Below are 25,844 nucleotides of genomic sequence, written 5' to 3'. Positions count from 1 at the left end.
AAAAAAATAAAAAATGTTTTATGCAAAAAGGCATAGTATTATTAGGAGATGAGCTGAGAGATAGATTAGCAAATGAAAATATATTACTTTAATATCATGAAACATGTATTTATCATGGTTATTCTCTAATAATTTTTGTTAAAAATTATTTTAAAAAAAAAATAAAAAAAATAAAATGTTTTATGCAAAAAGGCATAGTATTATTAGGAGATGAGCTGAGAGATAGATTAGCAAATGAAAATATATTACTTTAATATCATGAAACATGTATTTATCATGGTTATTCTCTAATAATTTTTGTTATGAAAATTATTTTTTCATAGAATGGCCTTATATTTTCTTTAATATCTACATATAATATATTAAAATTTAAAATAAAAGTAATAAAATTGTTACCAAAAAAATCAACAAAGAAATATCAGAGTAAAGCCACACCACTGAAAAATATAGACTTAACAAGTGTCTGTAAGGTTTCATCCAACAACAGAATACACATTTTTCTTAATACCTTGTGGAACTTCTTCCAAATAGACCATATCTTAGGCTACAAATTATGTTTGAGTAAGTACACAAGAACTGAAATAATTTTCTGCCTACTATCAGATCTTAGCAGAATGAGAATAGAAATGAACAGAAAAAAAAATCACAGAAACCATGTAAACACATGGAGATTAAATGATACACTATTGGATAATCAATGGACCACAGAAGAAATGAGGAAATAAGTATAAGAGTTCCAAGAACCAAATGACAGTAGTGCACAACATATTAAAACCTATGGATGGGCCAGGGATTTAGCTTAGTGGTTCCACTGCCTGCCTCAAAAGCTCAAGGACCCAAGTTCTATCCCCAGTACAAAAAACAAAACAAAACAAAACAAACAAACAAACAAAAAAACTGTGGGGCCGGGGATTTAGCTCAGCGGTTTCGTGGGCTGCCTCGCAAGCGCAAGGACCTGAGTTCGATTCCTGGTGCCACACAAAACAAAACAAAATTATGGAACACAATAAAAACAGCTCTGGAGCCTGGGGATTTAGCTCAGTGGTGCTGCCACGTGCCTTGCAAGCGCAAGGACCCAAGTTCGATCCCCAGTATCAAAAAACAACAACAAAAAACCCCAGCTCTGTAAGAGTGAAATTTATAGCTGTGGAAGAATACATTAAAGCATGAGTGATGCCAAATAAATAATCTAATGAGGTATTTAGAAAAACAATAATCCAAATCTCAAACTAGTAGAAGGAATGAAATTATAAAGATCAGAGTGTAAATTAATGAAGTTGCAACTAAAAAATAATACAAATAAATCACTGAATCAGAGTTGATTCTTTGAAACAATAAAAAAGATTGAAACCCCCTTAACAAACTTACAAAAAAAGGAAAAAAACACTGGGTGTGGTGGCGCACACCTATAATTCCAGCACTCCGGAGGCTGAGGCACGAGGATCGCTGTGAGTTCAAGACCAGCCTGGGCTACATAGTGAGTTCCAGGTTAGTCTCAATTACATAGTGAGACCCTGTCTCAAAAAACAAAACAAACAAACAAACAAAAAAAAACCAAAAAGACCCTCTATCAATGTAATTAGAAATGAAAAAGTTAAAATCACATGGGCACTGCCAAAATCCAGAGGGTTATAAGAAATTACTTTGAAAACTTACATGCCAATAAACTGGAGAATGTAGAAGAAAAGGGCAATTTCCTAGACACATATGAATTACCAAAATTGAACCATGAAGATATAAAAACTCCGAATAGAGAAATAATGGGTGATAAAATCGAAACAGCAATAAAAACTCTACTAAGAAAAATTCTGTGGTGATGGATTCACCACAGAATTCTATCAAAACTTCATGGAAGAACTAGTGCCAATACTCTACTCCTCAAACCCATGACATTGAAAGGGAAGGAACACTGTCATACTCATTCTTTGAAGCTAGCGTTACCCTGATACTAAAACAAGACAAGGACTTAATGAACAGTGACATAATGAATGGGGCTGGGTGGGTGGGCAACAGAGACAGAGAGAAATAGTGTGATATTTAAACTTGAATGTCCGATTTTGACATTTTATGCTCTTTAAGTTTTAATTACTTGGCTGCACTATTGGAGAAAAAGGAGAGAGGAGACAGAGAATGAGAGGAGAGAAAGAAGGAAGAGGAGGAAAAGGAGACAAGGAGGAAGAAGGAATAGGAGAGGGGGAGGAAGAAAGAGGAGGGAGAAGAAGAAGAGAGGGTTGAAGAGGAAAAAGAGAAGAGGGAGGGAGGGAGGGATAAACAACCTATGATAGTTTCTCAGACTTCAGGATGTCAGCCAATTAGCAACAATCTTATTTGAGTGCACAGTCTTAAAAGTCTGCCAATTAATAATAGTCTCATTCTAAGGCTTCCATGGCTGAAAGTGAGCTACTGTTTAAATGCTCTTGTCTCTCAAAGTTTTTCAGTCTCTGCATTCCATGCTTCCAAAAGTCCAGGTGGTGAGCCTATCTTGCTTTGTTCAGAGAGGTTGGGCTTTGCGTTATAGCTCTCTCCTCCATAGCCAGCAAAAATTCAACTTTTTAATAGTTATCTTATTGACTATTTGTATCATCCTGAGATAAATAGAAAACATGAATATATTGGTGAATCTAAACAAATGTCTGTGCATGATAACATTAAGAATGTCTTGTGATATTTAAATATATGGAAATAATTGAAATATCTCCCCCCACACACACAAGTACAACAGATGGAGGTAAGCCAAAACAAAGGACAAAATAAAATTTAAATGTTTGGAAAGCAAGTAATAATCCTAAACAACCCAAGTCAAGAGAAAAACCACCCTGGAAATTTAAAAATATATTTTAAAGTAAATAATTAAAGTAGTACATATCAAAATATGTGATATGCAGTCAAAGTTGGCTTCTTTTGACACTATTCTGTTGGGATTCCTTCTGTTTCCATCATTCTTGTAACTCTAGTCATCTTGTAAAATGCTGAAGACCCATTTGTAGCCCTTGTTCTTCTCATTTTATACATTTTTCAAGGTCACCTAATCAAAAGTCAGCTTAACTAACATGTATAGTACTGATATCTCCTAAATTTGCATCCAAGATTTCTCTTCCACATTCCTGACAATGGCTGTTAAGTTCAGTTAATCATATTAAAACTACTTCAAAGTCATTATGTCTAATACTACACAATTATCCCCCTCAATCTTTTTCCCCTCTTGCATTTATTAACCTCAATGAAATGGATGATTCATGTATAGTCCCAATCAGGAACATGCTCATCCTATAGTGTGCATCTTTCATGTATTGCCTATATCCTCAAATTTGCATAACATAAAATTCTTAATGTCTCTTATTTTTGTTTCCTCCTTTCCATTCCTATACGTTTAGTTAACCTCTCATCAGCTCTCAGTACATTCCTACAAAAGGTATCTGAGTGCTTTCAATATACTACTCCTTAGTAGATCTTCTACTCTATTGTCAGAGTGACTGTTCTAAAATTCAAGCCAATTTACTGCTGAAAATCTTGCAATGGCCATCTATAGCCTTATGATTTCAAGCTTCTTAGGCTTAGCACAGAAGCCTACCAACTTCTACAAAATCATATCACTCTTACACCTACATTTTGTTCTACTAGAGTCTTATTTAGGAAGTTTTTGCCTGCCCCCATGACTTCAAGTGTTTCCCCTATATTTTCCTTTAGAAGTTTAAGGTTTCTTGTATTATATTTAAGTCTTTGGTCCATAAGATAGCTATAGTTTTGTGGATTTGTTTATATGCTCTCTATTCTATCTCCTATTTATTTTTATGCCAGTAACATGTTTTTTGTTGTTGCTGTTACTATAGCTTTAAGCATTACCCAGGGTTTCTTTGGCTATTCTGGGTCTTTTTTGCTTCCAAATGATTTTTTTAAATTCTCTTTCTAGTTCATTGATTAATGTTATTAATATTTTAATAGGACTACTTTGAATCTATAGATGGTTTTTGGCAATATGGCTATTTTAATAACATTAATTCTGCCAATCTATGAACATGGAAATTATTTTCATCTTTTAGTGTATTCTTCAATTTCTTTCCTCAGTGCTATGTAATTTTCATTGTAGAGGTCATCTTTTACCTCCTTGGTTAGGCTCATTTCCACATATTTTTTTTAAAGCTGTTGTGAATGAAATGGTTATCTTGGTTTCTTTCTCAAAAGGTTCATTATTGAAGATAGGAAAAGCTACTGATTTTTGTATGCTCATTTTGTGTTCTGCCACTCTGCTGAATTTATCAGATCTAAAAGTCTTGTGGTAGAGTTTTTACAGGTGAAGGATCATACTATTAATAGATACATAAGTTATTTAGAAATATTATAGGCAATCAGACAGGTCTAGGCCCTCCAGGAAGTCAAAGCAGAAGAACACATTAAAACTGTGGCTGGAGGTACATTCCTTTAAGGTCAGGTAGGCCTCAAGATAAAGAGAAATGGCTGGGCATGGCGGTGCACACCTGTAATCCCAGCACTTGGGAGGTTGAGGCAGGAGGATCGCTGTGAGTTTGAGACTAGCCTGGGCTACATCGTGAATTCCAGATCAGTCTCAACTACATAGTGAGACCCTGTCTCAAAAAATACCCCCCCAAAAAAACAGATAAAGAGAAATGACAACACTTATATACTTCCCCATGGGATTAATGGTAATGATAGATATTCTAAATAGACATCGATAACCTTGGGTGAGGGACCAAGACCTCCTGACTCTTCCCTTCCAGGAAGGTTCCTGACCCATCTCTTCCAGGAAAGGTCCTTCTTCTTTCCATGCACATTCTCTATGTGATTTGGTTCCCCACTGGATCAATATTACCTAAGTGACTATACCTGTAATCTCATCGGTTGACAATAGTTTTGTCCCACATTGTGCCCACTTTGTGATTTTGTACCCATTTCCTGATTTTTCTCAATAGAACTTCTTTGAGAAGTTGGTTTGCGGGCAACCTACTTTCTGGGTCCCTGTCCATCCCTCTCAGGCAGGAGTCAATAAATATTTCCTACTTTTAATCTCCATTGTTCCTAAAATTCATTCCTTGATTTTAGAGTGTGTAGAGGTCTTTTTGCCTGATAAAGGGGGCAGGTCTAGAGGATTATGTCTATGAACACTGGGTTAGAGATTGAGGCCCATCTGGTGCTTGGTCTTACCAAGATAGACTCTGTTCTGAGCTCCAAGGCAAAGCCATGTGTTCACTTTCTTGTCTTTACCCACCTATGGCTGGAGCCTTATTCTAGCTCTCTGCTCAAGATGGGAGAAAGAGTAAAGGCAGTGATAAAGAGAACATCTGTAATAGTCTGAAATCTACAAAATGTTAAGGAAATACAAAGTAACCACTGTCTTTGCTTTACTTTGCTTGTTTCTTAAGACAATAATACCAGAGGTTTCATCATTAACTACAAAGCTTGAAGGCACATAGTTATGATTTAAAATGTTACAAGAGCTGTTCTCCCTCCAGCCTGCTTGGGCCCAGTGGGCAGGACTGGATAGCCATGCCCTCTCTTACCTGCTCCGCCATCAGCTCCAGAGCAAGGAAGGAAGCCCCTGAAATGCCCCATCCAACTTCCCCACCCCCCACTCTCTGACCTCCTGATGGTGCCAGTCCTTGGACTTACTCTGCAAAGGCATAGGTGGTCATAAAGGGTATTTTTCTGAGCTCCCAACTTTGAACATCTTTAAAGAAAGGGGAGAGGGAAACTATAGTAGAACTGTGGGGCATTCAACACTGCAGGAGGTCAGGGAACTCAATCTGGGCCTTGCAGCCCAAAATCAATCTGAATCTCAGGGGTCTGCTATTGGCTAGATGAGATCAAAGGACTCAGTTCTGCACATGACTGTGTACATTGCATATTATGACAGCAGAGATAGTCTGAAAGAAGCCCTTCAAATTCATTTTTTTCTTTCTTTTCCTCATTCCACTCTGCAAATTCTTTCTTTTTTCTGTCCTCTTCCTCCAGCTCAGTCTCTTGCTCCACCATATTATCCCTCATCTCCCTTTCTGTTCCTGCTCCTGCCCTAACTCAGATTTCTTCTTTTATCATTTTTCCTTTTTTCTTTACGTTCTTTTCTTCTGTCATTTTACCTCACTCAAGAGTCAATAGTTTCAAAGGAAAGTAAGCCCCTATTACTTTTAAGGGATTTTATTGTTGTCCTTATTCTTGCACTCTCTCTTTCCCTCTTGAATTTAACAGTTTCCTAAAGATTGTATGGTCATTCTACGTCCTCTGGCTTCACTTGAAACCTTCTCCAATTCTTTCACTTATCTACTCCTCTCATTCTAACTCTGTCTAGGCCCCCATCCTAAATGGTAAATATACTATAGTAAAGAGTTTGTTCACTGCAAACATATTTTGGGCTGCTTCTTGATTTTAATTTTATTCACATGGTTTAAAGGTGATAGATTAATGACTACCATGAATGGTCAATTTGTTAGTTGTACTGCTGATTGTTATCAATTGGGCTAAAGCATTGTGACTGATTTAATGAGTCTTCTCTGATATTAAGAATATGAGAATGTCTATGAGTCATTAGAGACTCAAAAGCTAAAGTGCAACTATATCAGGAAGATTCAACTAATAACCAGGAAATTAAACCAAGGACAACCCAACAACAAAAATAAAAATGAAAAATACTTAAGCAAGACACAAAGACAGACTTCCACTTCACCAATGGCAAACAGTGAGGCAAATGAGGATGAAAAGTCTGATAGTGAAGCACCAGAACACCCTGAACTCAGCACAGGGACTAACAAAACAAATCAATCAGGCTCTAGAAAAACTCAAAACAGAAATAATTTTCCAGCTAACCACAGAGTTGGTGAGCAAAATGAAAGTCATTATATGAGACTCAAGAACAAAAACTGAGAAAAAAAAAGATGAGCGCAGGACCATGATAGAAAACATGAAGGCCCAGCATAAGAAAGAAATGGAAACAATGAATGCTCAACAGAGGAAATAAATGTAATCCATAAAACAGATTCAAACAGATATCCAGGAGATTAAACACTCCATAGAAAGTATACGCAACAGAATAAAAGAATGAGAAGATAGACTCTCAGATATAGAAGATAGGATTGCAGTCAGTTACCATGAAAAGATGGGTCTCTTAAAACCAGTAAGGGGTCATGAGATATCGATCCAACAATGCCAAGATGATGCAAAGAAGAATAACATATGACTGATAGGAATCCATGAAGTAGCAGGAGAAAATACAAATGACTTAAAAAAGCTGTTCACAGAATTAATGACAGAAAACTTCCCAAACAGAGGGGAAGAATTTGGCATTCAGATAGAACTCCAACTAGCCATGATTAAAAAAAACCCTACACCTAGACATATAATAATCAAGATCCCAGAAACCCAACAGAAAAACAAAATACTACAAGCAGTAAGAGTAAAGAAACAAATCACATGCAAAGGAAAGCCCATCAGAATCACAGCAGAATTTTCAACACAAACCCTTGGGGCAAGAAGAGCCTGGAATGAGATATTTCAAGTCCTAAAAGAAAACAACCTCCAACCTAGACTGATGTTTCCTGCAAAACTCTCTTTCAAAATGGATGGGGAAATAAGTTACTTCCATTACAAAGAACACCTCAGAAACTTCATGAATACCAAACCAGCACTACAAGCAATTCTAAACAATATCCTAGAAAAAAACAATGAAGGTCACAACACCATGAGGCCCAAAAGACCAAATCAAAAAGGCAAGGCAAGAAACTACAAGGAGATGGGATAAGTAAAAAGAGTCAACAAAAGGGCAATAACATGACAATAATAAGTCAGTACATATCAGTTATAACCATCAAAGTCAATGGTCTCAACTCACCAATCAAGAGAAATAGACTGGCAGAATGGATTAAGAAGCAAAATCCAACAATATGTTGTATACAAGAAACACACCTAGTGCAAAAAGAAGCCCACAGACTGAAAGTGGAAGAATGGAAAACATTTCTCCATGCGACAGGAGCCCAGAAAAAAAGCAGGGGTAGCAATCTTATTCACAAAGTAAATTTCAAACCAAAACTGATTAAGAGAGAGACAAAGAAGGCCACTACATCCTTGTAAAGGGAAAAATTCAAGAGGAAGAGATGACAATCTTAAACATATGCACCAAATATTAATGCCCCCCACTATATAAAGCAAATATTAAGTAACATGAAAAATCAAATAAGCACTAATACAACTGTAGTGAGGGATCTAAATACCCCACTATCACAGATAGACAGATCATCTAGGCAGAAAATTAACAAAGAAATACTAGAACGGAACTAAGCTTTTGAATGAATGGACTTAATAGACATCTATAGAGTGCTCCACCCCACAAAATCAGAATATACATTCTTTTCGGCTACACATGGGTCATTCTCCAAGATAGACCACATACTAGCTCACAGGACAGGTCTGAATGAATGCAAAATAATCAAAATTATCCCCTGTACATTATCAGATCATAGTGCAATCAAGCTGGAGGACAATAGCATAAGAAACCATGAGAACTTCACAAACACATGGAAATTGAACAATGCTCTCCTGAATAATCAATGGGTCACAGAGGAAATTAAAGAAGAAATTAGACAGTTTTTACAAATAAATGAAAATGCCAATACAACATACAGGAATCTATGGGACACAATGAAAGCAGTTCTATGTGGAAAATTCATAGCACTGAATGCCCACATTAGGAAAACAGAGCAAGCTCAAATAAACAACCTAACGATGAATCAGAGACTCCTGGAAAAACAAGAGCAAGAGAAACCCAAAGCTTGTACAAGAGGAAATTATAAAGATTAGAGCAGAAATCAGTGCAATGGAAACTAAGAACATGATACAAAAAAAATGAATTGAAGAGTGGGTTTTTTGAAAGAATAAATAAAATTGATAAAATCTTAGCTAACCTTATCAAAAAAAGGAAAGAAAAGGCTCAGATCCATGCAATTAGGAACGAAAAAGGTGAAATCACAACAGATCCAACAAAAATCTACTTTGAAAACCTGTACTCTAATAAAATGGAAAACACAGAAGAAATGGACAGATTTCTAGATACTTATGAATTATCAATGTTGAATGAAGAATATGAAAACATTTTAAATACCCCAATTACAATCAGTGAAATTGAAAATGTAATTAAAAGTTTACCAGCAAAGAAAAGCCCAGGCCCTGATGGATTCACTGCTGAATTTTAAAAGACATGTAGAGAAGAACTACTGCCACTACTCTTTAAACTTTTCAATGAAATTGAAAGGAAAGCTATACTTTCAAATTCATTCCTGGAAACAAGTATCACTTTGACTCCCAAACCAGGGAAAGGCTCAACTAAAAAAGAGAAGTACAGGCAATCTCCTTAATGAACATAGATACAACAATCCTTAATAAGATACTAGCAAACAGAATACAGAGGATCATCAAGAAGATCATACATCCTGACCAAGTTGGATTTACACCAGGGATGCAAGGATGGTTCATCATACCTAAGTCAAAAATGTAATACACTACATTAACAGAGTCAAAGACAAAAACCATATGATCCTCTTGATAGATGCAGAAAAAGCATTTGACAAAATTCAACACCCATTCATGATAAAAACCCTGCAAAAAATTGGAATAGATGGTCTATATCTCCACTTAATAAAGGCTATCTATGAAAAACCAACAGCCAACATCATATTAAATGGTAAAAAACTGAAAACCTTCATGTTAAAATCAGCAGCAAGGATGCCCACTATCACCACTCCTCTTCAATATAGTTCTGGAAGCATTAGCCACAGCAATTAGACAAGAGAAAGAAATTAAAGCAATAAAGATAGGAAAGGAAGAAGTTAAACTGTCATTATTTGCTGATGACATGATACTCTACATTGAAGACCCAAAAAACTCCACCAAAAAACTTCTAGACTTAATTGACACTTTTAGCAGACTAGCTGGACACAAGGTCAACACTCAAAAATCAATAGGCTTGTTGTACAAAAATAACAGACTCACTGAGAGAGAAATTAGGGAAACAATTCCTTTCACAATAGCATAAAAAAAATGAAGTATCTAGGAATCAACCTAGAAGCAAAAGACCTCTACACTGAAAACTAAAGCACTCTGAAAAATGATATTGAAGAGGATATTAAAAAATGGAAAGATATCCCCTGCTCCTGGGTAGGAAGAATCAACATAGTGAAAATGGCCATACTACCAAAACTGCTATATACATTCAATGCAATGTCAATTGAAATTCCAGCACTATATTTCACAGAACTAGAAAAAATAATTCAAAAATTCATTTGGAACCAGAAGAGACCTAATATAGCAAAAGCAATTCTAGGCAACAGAGATATGGCAGCAGGTATAACAATTCCCAATTTGAAACTACACTACAAAGCCACTGTGGTAAAAAAGCATGGTACTGGCAAAGAAACAGGCCTAGGATCAGTGGAACAGACTGGAAGATACAGAAACAAATCCAGATGTACTCCACTACCTCATCTTTGACAAAGGAGCCGACCATCCTCACTGGAGGCAAGATAGTCTCTTTAATAAATGGTGTTGGAAAAACTGGATTTCAACCTGCCAAAGATTAAAAGTAGACCCTTATCTTTCACCATGCACTAAATTAAAATCCAAGTGGATTAAAGATCTAAACATTAAAAAAGAAACACTAAATTTGCTGGAAGATAAGTTAGGCAGAATTCTTGAAGACATTGGCATAGGGAAAGACTTTATGAATAAATCCTCAGTAGCATGGGAACTAGCACAAAGAATAAACAACTGGGATCTCATCTTATTAAAAAAAACTTCTACACTGCAAAAGAAACCATCAACAGAACTAAGAGACAACGTACAATGTCGGAAAAACTTTTAAACAGCGCTTCTCAGACAAAGGGCTCTTATCTAGAATATATAAAGAACTAAAAAAAAAAGCCCCCCCAAATATAAAGACCCAATTCAAAAATGGGCATCTGAAATGAACAGACATTTCTCAAAGAAGAAAAGCAGCAAGTAAATATATGAAAAAATGTTCCACATCACTGGTCATTTGAGAGATGCAGATGAAAACAACACTGAGATTCCACTTCACCCCACAAAGAATGGCTGCTATCAAGAAATCAAATAATAACAAATGTTGGTGGGGTTGTGGGGAGAAAGGAACGCTTCTCCATTGTTGGTGGGAGTGCAGACTGGTGCGACCACTATGGAAATCAATATGGAGATCCCTCAAAGAGCTGGGTCTAGAGGTTCCATTTGACATGGCCATCCCTCTGCTGGGTATCTTTCCAAAAGAATTAAAAGAATCATATCACAGTGATATATGTGCACCTATGTATATATCGGCACAGTCTGTAATAGCTAAAACTTGGAAACAGCCCATTTGCCCATCAGTTGGAAACCGGATAAAGAAGATGCAGTTTTTCTATAAAATGGAATATTACTTAGCCATAAAAAATGAGAAATTAGATTCATTCACAGGAAAATGGATACATATTGAGGATATACTCCTAAGTGAAATAAATAAGTCACACGTGTAAATACTGAACAGTTTCTCTGGTGTGGAAAAACTATAATAGTACATAAGATACTAATGAGATAACTGACAATGTGAAATATGAAGAAAAGAGCTAAATGTGTGGGGAAAGTGTGAGGGGTGGGTAGGGGAAAGGTCATAAGGGAAAAGGAAAAAACATGAGAAAATGAAAAAATAGAAATAAAGTGTTTGTAAATGGGGAGGGGAGGAGCGGGTGAAGGGCAGGCACGGACAAAGGGAAAAAATGAGAACCAAGACCTGTCTTGTAAAGGTACAAGATCCTAATGATGAATGCAACTGTACTGTATACCTAAAATGTACCAATAAACTCAATGAGGAAAAATAAAATGTTACAAGATTAGCAGATGCCCGAGGTGCTTAAGCATACCCAGAGTGAGACCAGATGTTTAAACTAAGATAAGAATTACTGTATCTTATAACCAAAGTACACTTAGACCCTAAACTTTCTATAAATCATATGACTATAAAAGAGTTAATATGAAAGGAATGTCACCAGTCCTGCTTTCCTAACCCTGATCGCTACTCTTATGGGCTAGAATAGCTAACTAGGCAGTCCTAAAGATAAACATCCTAACCTCAAAGAAGATGCTAAACTTGGGTTAAAATTAAATTGTCTTGTGACCATGATTTGTACATCTGTGAAGGGAAATGAGAGAGCTGAAATGTTTTATTGAGCTACCTAAAATGAGGTCATGATTCTAAAACTCCTATAAAAGAAGATTGTAACCCAGCCCAGGTCTGTCATTTGGCACAGTCCTTGGTGCAGGCCAACCCTTTGCTAGCAATGAAAACATTTTTGTTTTACCCACTTCTGCATTTCTGTGTGTCATTTACCAGTTCTTCCATAACAGCAGCACCTAGCTAAGAGGGGATCAGAGGCCTTTCTGCAGGTACTAGCCTAGTGGCAGGGGATACTGGGGATCTGTAGGACAGAGTTTCATCATGGTGGTGTTGGTACTGGCTTTCAAGTCTAAGGTGTAGACTTGAAAGCTGGAGCAGGGGGAGGAGGATAATATAGGCAACTCTTTTGTTTTGTTGGGTTTTTTTGGTTTTTTTGAGACAGAGTCTCACTACGTAGTTGAGATTGACCTGGAACTCACTATGTAGTCCAGGCTGGTCTTGAACTCACAGCAATCCTCCTGCCTCAGCCTCCCGAGTGCGGGGACTACAGGCATGTGCCACCATGCCCAGCTGGCAACTCTTTTTTTATTGCCTTCCTACTGGTATGCTAAAATAGGCCTTTTCCTACTAGTATGCTAAAATCAGACACCATAGTCTTTCACTTGGCTTCCTAGCTCCTGTGAGTAATTTGATATGCAAAGAGCTTTTCAATTAGCAATAATCACACCTCAGATAAACCTCACTGGCTACGATACTACCACTGCGCAAAGCTGCAAAGCTGCTGTTCAATTTGGTGTCTGTGTATGGAAATAATCCTGTAGTCAAAATCTTATTCCCAATCTCCATTTATAGTTACTTAATGGAAACAGACTCATTGCCATCTTACATAAAATACCACAGAATTTAGAAGTATATCCATTATTAAGGTTTCTTTAAATTTTCTACTTTAGTCTAATTAAAGGCTAAATATTAAACCAATATTTATTGGGAGCATGTTGTATAGTAAGCACCAGTTACAATGAGAAACAGGTATAGATATAAGACTAAAAGAAAAGATACCCTGCCCAATAATGTATCTTAACAAGCCAAAGTAGATGAGAGGAGGGAACAAGTAACTCTGTCAGAGAGATATTAAGGAAACTTCACAGAGTTCCTTACTTCTCCACTGAACTTTTGCCTTTACCCTCAAAGCTTCACCTATTTCCCTCAGGGGCACACTGCCTATCTTCCAGCCCTTCTGAAAACTGGGTGAAAGCCTTCCTGATTCCATAACTCTTGCATTTTGCAAGCCTATGAAACCAGCACCATGTGAATGATGCCAGCTTAACAATAGTCAGGAACCCCTGTATCATTGCTGCAGAGGCCCCTGTATAACTGGAGGAGAGGTGTCCTCAAGGAATCTTTCCTATTGTGTTGATGAAAAATACATGTCTCTTCTTTTTAATGCTAATCATTTTAGCAACCAAGTTCCCTTATGCTCACTTTAGAAGCTTTCTTCACTGCAAAACTGAAAACTTTTTAAATTAGTTTTTGCTCATAATTTTAGTACAAAAATAGCTAAAATCCACCACTGCTTAAATGCAGGAATTCATTGAAATTTTCTGCATTAGATTTTTTTTGTTTTTATTTTTAGTTATTTATCTTAATATAATACAAGTAGATATTAATAAAGAAAATAGTCAAAACACACTACTTACTTCTATATTAAAAACAAAATTTTATAGAAAATAATTAGAGTATAACAATGGTTAATTTTTACTGTGCATCATGATCTTAAAAGAATGGTGAGAATGTTACTCAGAGCTTCCAACAGATTACTTCATCTGCTACTCTCAGTCTGTTTCCCACAAAGTTTCAGAACATGAGCAAAATGTAGACACTTTTTTTTTGCCACAGTGTAATATATATGGTCTCAAATCCAACTGTCAGTGGAGTCCTTGTTCCCAACTGAAACCTCAAGAATAGTCTTTACTGTCTGCATTTTTATCAGCATTCTGTCTATTAACTAGAATTTCCCATCAAGCTTGGGTTATAGCATTGTAGGAATCCTCTAGGAGGCATTTCCAAACCTTTCCAAATTCCTCGTGCAAACCAGTTCTAAAGGTTTCTAAACCACATATTCAGGCAGTTACATAGGCAGGCAGTGGGACAAAATATCAAACACCCACAGTTTATAGGAGGAGAGGTTTCTTTTTGGCTCATGTTGAAGTTTTAGTCCTTGCATGGTTGGCAGCATGGCAGAAGGACCTGAGTAGTAAAAAGTTACTCACAAATGGCAGCCAGACAGCAGAAAGAGAGAAAGAAAGGGCCTCCTCCTAGGTCACAACCACAATGACCTGCCTTTCCTGAACAGGGCCAACCTTCTAACATCATATACAGCTACAGTGCCTCATAATCCAACCACTTTCCAAAAGCCCCACCTATGAGCACATGAGGCACTTGGGGGACATCTAGATACAAACTGTAACAGTTCCAAAGCCACTTCCATAGGTATAACAACTCTACTTTTTGGTACCAATTATCTGTATTATTTCATTTTCCATTACTATAATAAAATACTAGAGGCTGGTTAACTTATAAAGAGGCTTATTTGGCTCATAGTTTTGGTAGCTTGAAAACATGTAAAACTTTCTGCTCAACTCTTGTGAAGGCCATTTTGCAGATGACATCACAGTGGCAGGAAAGCATGGTAAGACAAGAAGCCAAAGACCAGAGGAATCATGCTTGTTGTTTTATAACAACTATCTCAAGAACTAACCACAAGAACTACACTAATTCTTTCCAATAGCAGCACCTTTTCATCAGACTCCATATCTCAATCCTCAATGGAAATGGATAAAATGTAATCAAATAGCAGAGACCATCATTTAAAAAAAATCCAACTGCTTGTTGCCTAGGTTCAAAAACATAAATAAATTTAAGGAAACAATAACAAAAAGTATATCATCATATAGCAACCACAGTAGCTATAATAATGTCAGACAAAATGTATTTTAAAACTGAAAATGATACTAGAAATAAAGACACATTTTAGGCTAATAAAAATATCAGTCAAAAAGCTGTAATAATTACAAATATATAGGCACTCAGGAATCAAGCACCATAATATATAAAGTAAAAACTAGGAGAAATGAAAGGAAAAGTAAAAATTTAAAAAATGGGTGGTGATTCCAACACCCTATTTTATAAACCCCTCAGTGAAAGATCAATGAAGAAATGTAAGACTTGAAAAATATTATAAAATAACCAGACCTAAGAGCCACTTACAAAATACTCCACCCAACAAAAATGCATTTATATCAAATACGCAAAGAACAGACTACAGGAAGACAAGACTTTAGGCCATAAAAAAAAAAATACATTTAGGATAGAAGTAATGCTAATTCTATCTTCAGACCATAATGGAATGAAATTGGAAATCAGTAACAGAAATATTTGGAAAACAAAAATATGTAGAAGTTAAATGATGCATTCCTAAAATAACAAAAAGGAACTCATAGGGCCAGGGATGTAGCTCAGCTGCTCATGAGGTGACTGCCTGGAAAGCATGAGGCCCTGAGTTCAATTCCCAATACCAAAAAGAGAGAGCACATAAAATCTCTGAGATGAATTAAAATGAATAAACAAAACGTCAATACTTTCAGGATAACAACAAAAGGAGTGCTGAAAGGAAAATGGATAGCTCTAAATGCCTATATTAAGAAAGAAGAGCAATCAAGAGCCTAATCTTTCATTTTATGAAATTAGAAAAAGAAAAGCAAACTAAAATAACCAGAAGCAAGGAAATAATACTGACTACAATGAAATTAATAAAATAACAAAAAAGAGACACAATACAGAAAAAGCAATAAAACCAAAAGCTAGCTCTTTGAAAAGATAAAAAGACTTGATAAGCCTTTACCTAATTGACAAGCAAAAGTGACTTGTATTACTAGAACCAGAAACTAAAAAGGGGACAGTATGACCAATTCTACAGAAATAAAAGGGGTATAAAAACACTATGAATGGTTTTGCCAATAAATTTGATAACTGAATGGACAAAATCATCATGACTTTGGTAAAGGATTCGTATTACAGCAAAAACACTGTTTATACAAGGATGTATCAAAAAGTGAAAAAGTGCCGGGGCTGGGGATTTAGCTCAGTGGTGCATCCACCTGCCTCACAAGCACAAGGTTCCAAGTTTGATCCCCAGTACCAAAAAAAAAAAGAAAAAGCACACCAAGGATTTAGCTCAGTGGCAGTGTACGTGCCTCACAAGCATAAGGCTTTGAGTTTGATCTCTGGTACCAAAAGGAAAAAAGAAAAAGCAACACCATTTCAAAGGGTAAGAAAATATTTTCAACTTATATACAGTATCTGAAAAAGGATTATAACCCAGATCATATAAAGAACCTTTATAATTCAGTAAAAGAGAACACAAAACATGGCAGAAGATGTGAAAAGATATTTTCACAAAGACGATATACAGATGGCTAATAAGCCTTTAAAGGATGCTTGACATCATTAATTATCAGCAAAACACAAAACTACAATGAAATGTTATTTCATATCTACTGTTTTGGTGAGAATCAAAAAGTGAAATAGCCACAACTGTTAGCAAGGGTGCAGAAATATCAGGACCCTTAATCTCGCAAGTGGGAATATAAAATGATGTAGCATCTGTAAAACAGTGTGCAGTCCTCAAAAGGTAATGCAGAGCTACCAAACGACCAGAACTCCCACCGCAGGTTGTATACCAAGGAAAATGAACACATACGCCTCCTCTGAAATGTGTACATAAATGTTTATATCAGCATTATTTATAATAGCTAAAAAGGGGAAGGAAACCCCAATGTTTCAACAGATGAAACAACAAACAAAATTTTATACACATATATAAAATAGACAGCTGGGCATGGGGGCGCACGCCTGTAATCCCAGCACTCGGGAGGCTGAGGCAGGAGGATCGCTGTGAGTTCGAGACCAGCCCGGGCTACATAGTGAGTTCCAGGTCAGTCTCAACTACATAGCGAGACCCTGTCTCAAAAGCCAAAAAATAAAAATAAAATAGAAAATTTGGCCATTAAAAAGGAATAAATAATACATGTTAGAACATACTAAGTGAAAAAAGCCAATCATAACAGATAAAAGTATGTAATTTCGTTCATATGAAAGGCTAGACCATGGAAATCTATAGGAACAGAAAGGAAATTTAGGACTGGAGTAGAAATAACAGAAGAGAATGCGAGCTGGAATGTGCAGGGTTTCTTTTAAGGCATATTCTTAAAATTGTGGCAATATTCTCAAGTTGACTATGGTAATAGATACACATGACTTTGACTATGCAGTGAACTATGCATTCTAAATAAATTGTATTAAATTACATCATAATAATTTTATATCAAAATAAGTATTTGCTTGATTTAAAAATCTATATAAATATATTACTTTTATTTTAAATTTATTTAAAATAACTATAAATGCTTTATGATGCCACAGAATCGAATTATCATTGCTTTTTCTTACCGTTGTCCCCATTTATCCTTATTTCATATTCTTTGTAGAGTCTTCCTATGCTTTTCATCATTTCCACCAAGTATTGTTGTTCTGCTGGCATCTTCCCCTCAACACTTTTATGGCGACAAAGTATCCCCATTCCAGTATCTGCCCAGCTCTCCTGTAAATGCTTAATAATCTTGAGAGTATCATATTTTGACACTAGGAGATCCGCAGTATAATTTTCCTTTTCTTCATTTAATTCCTAGAGAGTAAAAGAAGGCAGAGTAGCATATAATTCATCAAAGTTGACACAGACCCTTCTTTCCCAGTGTCCCTCAATTTTTTTGAGTTATATGTTCTGTTATTATTGTTTAAGCTATTTCCTCTCCAAAGTAGTATGTGATGTACATTTATTTAAATTTAAATGAATGTTGTTACACTATGAGAAATTCATAGCTTATCAGCAGGAAGATCATAACATCAAATTTTATGCGGGTAAAAATTTAGTGACAAGCAATTAAGTCCTAGAGAGCCAGCATGTTTTATTATTATAGTAAGGTTGTTATATAGCTGTTTACATGATCCCTGATAAACTGGAATAATTCCTAGAATGTATAGTTTGTATTTGATTCATATTTTATTTAGCTGACTAACCCCAAGTCTCAAATAAGAAATATCATTAAATATTAGTGAGAAAATAAAGTGCAATTTAGTTGTTTCTTCAGTAAGATAATAAATATAGATAGGCATTGTAACAGATCAATTAAGAGTCAGAATTCTGAAGTGAGAGACCCAGACTCAAATTCTCATTCTGCCACTTACCACTTACAGATGTGGATTATAAGACCTATATCATATAGCTCCCCCAAAAGGTAAAATAATGTATGAAAATATTTTAGCCTAACAGTATTTAATAAATGGTATTATGTTTCTAATAATTAAAGATGCATGATTATTTGTCAATTTCATCTATATATGTAAAAACTACCAGATAAAGAGTTTTAAAAAGTCATGGTCCTCCGGTGCAGTGACTTTTTTTGTACCAGGATTGAACTCAGGACCTTGCACTTGCATGGCAGGCAGCAGAACCCCTGAGTTAAATCCCTGGGTCTGCAATTACTTTTTGTTTTTGTACCGGGGATCGAACTCAGGTCCCTGCTCTTGCAAGGCAGACGCCAGAAACACTGAGCTAAATCCCTGGCCCTGCAATGACTTTTTACCATCTTGGTTTTTTTGTTTTGTTTTTGTTTTGGTACCGGGGATCAAACTAGGGCCCTTGCACTTTCAAGCCATGCAGCAAAACCACTGAGCCAAATTCCCAGGCCCCTGAAATGACTTTTTAAAACTTTTTATCTGGTAGTTTTGACATGATGTTTCTGTCATATATTATATATAATAGTTCTGAGACTATTATGATCAAATAATTCCAAAAGAAAAAAGTAGGCCCTGGATCAGACAACTCTGAACTGCTCTTCACTTTGTCTCCCCTTGCATGGGGTTGATTATGGACTAGACCAGTGCTTGGGGACAGAAGAAATAATGCAGTAAGCAACTGCCCACCTACAACTATCACCAACTCCAAGCCAGCTCTATGTTTTGCTTCCCTTGGCATGGAGTAACAGAGGCACAGATTAACTGACAGACCTGATTTTGGATGAGGCCAATGTACAAGGAGAGAAGGTTAACCTGGAAAGCAGGGAGGAAGTACAGACCAGGCTATCAGCTTCAGGGATTCCAGGATCAACCTCCCAAAGTGACACGGTGAGAAATAACCACAGGAAACAACCAGAGAGAGAATACTGGTTAAACACAGACCCCCCTGAGAAGTTTAAACTCAGGCTAGGAAGGAAATGGGCATTGCCCTTCATAGTGAGAAACCAGGCCCAGCAAATGCTGACAGTAAGTCCAACAGTCTGCTTGAATCCCCATCCCACAGCATACATCAAGCAGACAACAGAGGACTGATTGTTTTTCCCATCTACAAAAGTGAGCAAGAACACACTTGAGCTGGGACATCTGCCACAGTCTGAGGTGAATGGACAGAGGGGCACTTTGGGGCAGGGAGTGCACCTCACAAACCCAGAGGCTCTAAAGCTAGGCTAAGAAAAGCATGACTTGCTGGATTCCAAAACTTCAGATCCTGGAAAAAAACCAATCATTCAAAAACAAGTAGGGTTTTTTTTTTTTTTAACTCAATTTTTTAAAAACTTACTATTTCTTTTTCTTTCATCTTTCTTTTTTTTAGGGGTTGCTGAAAAGCTTATGGATTTGTTTCTTCTTTGTTCTCTTCAAACATTTTAAACTTGAGATTAGTTTTTGGGGGTGTTAAGTTTTGGAAGCATCTTGTTGCATTTTTTTCTCATGCTTCTACTGTTTGTGTGTGTGTGTGTGTGTGTGTGTGTGTGTGTGTGTGTGTGCGCACATGCTGAGAGATGAGGATTAGTTATGGTAGAAAAACTGCTGTGGAGATTTCTTTAGTTAGTGTATTTTTCCCTGTGATGTGATCTTGGTTTAAGTTGTTTTGGTATTTGTATACTTCTTCAACCTATTGAATATAAGGATCAGTCTGGGTTTCTACTGCAAGGACCAAGTTTTCAGGTCAAGGTGGGCTCCCTCTGTGCCCCCTGTATACACCCCTTGCCCAAAACAAAGCTGCAAAAGTTCCCTTCTGTAAAATTCCATTCTGTGTGACAGTCTCCCTGTGTTTCTGTTCCTCTTTTTAGGGCAAGCTGTCTTAGGGCATCTCTACCCTGTTTCTGTTCCTCTTTTTATGATCTAAAGATGAATTCTTCCTGCTTAAAATAATCAATGTTTTTTAAAAGGAGGACTGATGAAATTGATTTAGCCAATATAGGTACTAGTCATAGCTTATATAGGTAGCCATTGCTAATATAGGCTTAGTTATTGCTCACATATGTAGTCTTTGTTAATTATAGAATTTGTTTAATCAGATATTCTTTAAAAAGAGGAATTGATTCTGTGAATGTACGCATTAGGTAATTTTCCAGTAAGTGCCCTCCTGGTGCCCCTTGAATATCCAAAAAAATGTAAAAGCCCTCCCAGTATCCCTCAAATATCCAATGATAAGCAAGAGCTAAAAATAGAAACTACATAAGCAAAACGTTTCCTTAACCCTATATAAACCCGCTTCAAAATTGGATCTGGGCTCTCGGTCTAAAGCCACTGTGACGGTGACACCTGAGGGTCCAGGCTCGGGCTTTCAATAAACTCCTCTTGTAATTGCATCGGACCTGACTCCTTGGTGGTCTTTGGGGACTTTGCGACTTGGGCACAACACTACACTACAAGGAGAGAATCAGTACTGGTTATATCAGTATCCATAGCATCAACTATACACCAATCATGCAACTTAAAATTCAATTTAATGATTGCACCCTTTTTTCAATAACTCAGAAACACAAATACTGCTGAAAGATAGGCTAGGATGTAGAGGATGAAGGAAGACAATAATTCATAAAGAAGGAAAGGAGAAAAAGGGTAACAGTAAATGAAAGAAAGAAAAGAGATAGAAATTTATTGATATTATTTTTATATCTAGAGTTGAGGGCTAGTGGAGAGGGCATGTGAGAAGGTATCTGTGGGAATGGGAAAAGGGATGAAGAGGGAGGGAAGTGTAACTAGAGCTTCAGGGAAGTTGTGAGAAGGCTGAAACCAATTAATATACTGCTGTAAAGCTTGTGTTTGAATCCTCTGTACGTAACTTTCTGTGAAGGTTAACCTGACACATCCATGGAAGATACTATTTAAACTAAAGCACCAATTCTTATTCTCCTTTTCCCGTACACAAAAACTATATAGAAAAATAAAAAAACACAACAGAAAAGAGCACTCTCAGTACTATAGTATTTATACCACAGTCAGAATTCAACCAGTGGGCTATTTCCCATACATTCACAGAGAAAGTCTGATTTGTAAATGGAACAGGAGGAATCCAGACAGACTGCTCAGACTTCTTTCCCTCTGCACTGTCCTTCTGGTTTCAGTTGGTTACTGTGTGCGTGGCTACCCAGAATTTTGTGGGGTTTTTGCTTGTTTTATGAGTGGATACCTCCAGTTGTGTCTGAGTAGGGGGCACAGTGTGGCGGGTCAGGTACCTAGTCTTCCACTGATTTTCAAAGAGGGCTTCTCCATCTCCATCCCTTCTCTCTGTGAGAATCCAGGCAGTTGTTTACATCTGCTCTTTCTGTTCCACTCTGGGTAATTGCGCTGTGCAAACCCTCCTAGGTACACAGTTCCTCTCCAGATCTCCACCTGCAATAAACTCTGCCCACACTCCATAAAGCATCACTCCCCAGCCGACAAAATCAGTGGTGCCAAGGGCTCATGTCGCTCAGTGGCTTTGGGCTGAGGGTGAGAGAGGGTTCCCAAACAGGCCCTAAAGGGCAGGCAATGGGGATGTCATTCATTTTAAAAGTTCAGTTTGATCCTGGTGTGGTGACCCATGCCTGTCATCCCAGCACTTGGGAGGCTGAGGCAGGAGGATCGCTGTGAGTTGGAGACCAACCTGGGCTACATAGTGAGTTCCAGTTCAGTCTCAACTACATAGTGAGACACTATCTCAAAAAACAAAACAAAACAAAAAAAGTTCAGTTTGTCCTAAAACAAAAGTTAGATCCAAGACAGGCATAAATGTTACCTATATCTGACAAATGGGGGCCAGGGATTTAGCTCAGTGATGCAGCTACTGAGGATCAAACAGCTGTCCAGAGTTTGATCCTCGGTACCAAAAAAAAAAAAAAAAAATCTGACAAATGGATAGGAGAATTGGGTACTACCCACATATCTTTTCCCATTTTTTTTTCTTCTGATAGCCTAATTTTATTTGTCAAAAAATCTGAAATAGATCTGAAAATAATAATATTTTTAAAGCCCATGCAGTCTTGATGTTTTGTCTTTTAACAAACTTAATATTGCATTGTGAAAGAATGAGATGTGACTCAGTTGTAGCAGGAGTTTTAAGTTTCCAACCAATACTTTGTTTATCAGATATTTATTAGGAAGTCTTACCCTTTGCCACTGCTTGAAGTCTGAAACAACCAAATCAAATATATTTCCTTTATTGGGGGATGGAATGTCTTCTCCCCTGAAACAAAAACGAGCGAGCGAAAGAACTCATAACAGAGAATAAACAAAATCCTAACTCCTTTTGCTAAATAACAATATTAAGTTTGTCCTCAATTTTCAAGCACACCTTCCAGGTGCAGCCCTTATGATTTGCAAGTATAAACAGAAACTTAAAATCTAAGCAAACATGAACAATCAAGTTACAGTGCCATGGGCTGTGATAGGATCTTTTTAAAAGGGTGGGCTTTAAACTTGAAAGTTCAAAACTAAATCACCATAGGGGAATTCCTGATGAAGACACCTGTAAAAACAACAGATCAAGAGACAGGAAGCCTAATGAATAATTAAGACAAAACATTAGGTTAAGAGACTCAACTTTTGATAAGAAGCTTTTAATTTCTTTTAAGTCTCACAGGAGAAAGATATTTTTAAAGAAGTTCCTAAAGAGAGAGAAGAGAACTGTAGCCACCTGTGTGCCCCTCAGAGGTAAAAAGTAACAAATAGAAAAGTAAACCTGGCAGCAAAAACCAGCTTGGAGGTATGCCAGCTGCACTTTCCAGAAACTTCCAAATCTACTAATTGGGAAACCTCTTCATGTGATTGAAAATAAAACCACTATTCTCATTTTTTTGTTGTTGTTTTTTGTTTTGATACAAAGCCTTCCTATGTAAATCAGTCTATCCTTGAACTCACAATCCCTGTGCCTCAGGATCCCTAATGTACTCAATTTGAAATGGAAACTGTCTCTAAAATGTAATAGACAAAGTATCTTAAAAAATTTTTTAAAGCATCTTAAATTTCAAAAAAACCTTACAGCCAAAGCCTAGGCCCTGATCCACCGCAGGAAGGAGAACCACGCCTGCTCCCAACCCAGCAGCCATCGCTCCAGCGCCGGGAAGGTAGCCACATGGGTGCCCCTGAACCCCCATAAGCCCCCCACACACACTCTCAGACCTCCTGACTGTGCCAGTCTTTGGACCCACTCTGTAAAGACAGAGGTGGTCATCAAGGGTATTTTTCTGAGTTCCCAACTTTGAACATCTTTAAAGAAAGAGCGTGGGAAACCTGTAACAGAACATTGCATGGAGTTCAACCATTCAGAAGGTTGGGGAACTCAATCTGGGCCTTGCAGGCCGAGGTCAGTCAGCATCATCGGGTTCAGTCATCAGCTAACTGAGATCAGGGGTCTTGCATCCTCGCTCTGTCTGAGCCATTAAATTGTAAATACACTATATTGAAATTTTGTTCACTGCAGACATGTTCTGGACTGCTTCTTGATTTCAATTTAATTCAAATGATTTAAGGGTGATAGACTAGTGACTACCACAGGTGGTCAGTGTCCAAGTTGTGCTTGATCTTAATGTGTTGCTGATTGTATCAGTTGGGGTAAAGCATTGCCGTTGATTTGATGAGCTGTTTTCTCTGATGTTATGAAGATGAGAATGTCTGTGGGTCGTTAGAGACACAGAAGCTAGAGTGCAACTATATCAGGAAGATTTGGGTGATAATCCAGAGATTAAACCAAGGACAGTCTGACAACAAAAATTAAAATGAGAAAACACTTAAGCAAGACACAAGGACAGACTTCCAGTTTACCAATGGCAAACAGTAGGGCAAATGAGGATGAAAAGGCCGATAGTGAACCACCAGGACACCCTGAACTCAAAGCACAGGAAGTAACAAAACAGATCAATCAGGCTCTAGAAAAATTCAAAACAGAAATAATTTCCCAGATAACCATAGAGATAGTGAGCAAAATGGAAGTCATGATTCGAGACTCTAGAGCAGAAACTGACAAAAAAATAGATGAGCTCAGGACCATGAAAGAAGCCATGAAGGCCCAGCATAAGAAAGAAATGGAAAAAATAAACGCCCAACATAGGAAAGAAATGGAATCCATAAAACAGATTCAAACAGATATCCAGGAGATTAAACACTCTATTGAAAGTGTACGCAACAGAATAAAAGAATGCGAAGATAGGCTCTCAGATATAGAAGATAAGATTGCAGTCAGTGACCATGAAAAGAGAGGTCTCTTAAAAACAGTAAGAGATCATGAGAAATCGATCCAACAACTCCTAGATGATGCAAAGAAGAATAACATAAGACTGATAGGAATACATGAAGTAGCAGGAGAAAATACAAATGACTTAAAAAAGCTGTTTGCAGAATTAATGACAGAAAACTTCCCAAACAGAGGGGAAGAATTTGACATTCAGATAACTGAGGCATATAGGACCCCAACTAGCTACAATCAAAAAAAATCTACACCTAGACATATAATAATCAAGATCCCAGAAACCCAACAGAAGAACAAAATACTACAAGCAGTAAGAGAAAAGAAACAAATCACATACAAAGGAAAGCCCATCAGAATCACAGCAGACTTTTCAACACAAACCCTTGGGGCAAGGAGAGCCTGGAATGAGATATTTCAAGTACTAAAAGAGAACAACCTCCAACCTAGACTGATGTATCCAGCAAAACTCTCTTTCAAAATGGATGGGGAAATAAGACACTTCCACGACAAAGAACACCTGAGAAACTACATGAATACCAAACCAGCACTACAAGCAATTCTAAACAAGATCCTAGAAAAAGACAATGAAGGCAACAACACCATGAGGCCCAACAGAGCAAATCAAATAGGCAAGGCAAGAAATTAAAAGGAGAAGGTGAAAAAGTAAAAAGAGTCAACAAAAGGCCAGTAACATGTCAATAATAAGTCAGTACATATCAGTTATAACATATCAGCAATGTCAATGGCCTCAACTCACCAATCAAGAGAAATAGACTGGCAAAATGGAATAAGAAGCAAAATCCAACAATATGTTGTATACAAGAAACACACCTAGTGCAAAAAGAAGCCCATAGACTGAAAGTGAAAAGACAGAAAACAATTCTCCATGTGACAGGAGCTCAGAAAAAAACAGGGGTAGCAATCTTATTTGCAGACAAAGTAAATTTTAAACCAAAACTGAATCTAGTATTATTGATGTAGGATGGTACTGTATCATACCTCTATGAATGTAAAATATCTAGTACCTTTCTGATACATAGTAGGCACCATGCTTTATCAGAGCTACATTTAATGATATTACTCTAGAATGTTCTCTTT

General features: G+C 37.0%; 1 protein-coding gene and 1 non-coding gene across 9 annotated transcripts in view; both read right to left on the bottom strand.

Moving 5' to 3' along the window:
- Positions 1–25,844, bottom strand: part of Axdnd1 (axonemal dynein light chain domain containing 1) — a 193,402-nt gene that overhangs the window by 57,321 nt on the left and 110,237 nt on the right. For all 8 annotated transcript variants that reach the window (XM_010630238.2, XM_010630237.2, XM_010630244.2 and 5 more), the window contains 2 exons: positions 22,670–22,745; positions 17,669–17,903 (listed from right to left, as the gene is read on the bottom strand). In XM_010630238.2, the coding sequence (XP_010628540.1) occupies positions 17,669–17,903; positions 22,670–22,745 (311 nt within the window). The remainder of the gene's footprint in view (positions 1–17,668; positions 17,904–22,669; positions 22,746–25,844) is intronic.
- Positions 12,796–12,932, bottom strand: LOC117285644. Its single transcript, XR_004516714.1, has one exon. It is a non-coding gene; the product is annotated as a U4 spliceosomal RNA (small nuclear RNA).

This window comes from Fukomys damarensis, unplaced genomic scaffold, assembly GCF_012274545.1.
Source record: "Fukomys damarensis isolate Sample0158 unplaced genomic scaffold, DMR_v1.0_HiC HiC_scaffold_11, whole genome shotgun sequence".
Lineage (NCBI taxonomy): Eukaryota > Metazoa > Chordata > Mammalia > Rodentia > Bathyergidae > Fukomys > Fukomys damarensis.
The sequence above is the reverse complement of the archived record's forward strand: the minus strand, read 5'-3'. Positions and strand labels throughout refer to the sequence as shown.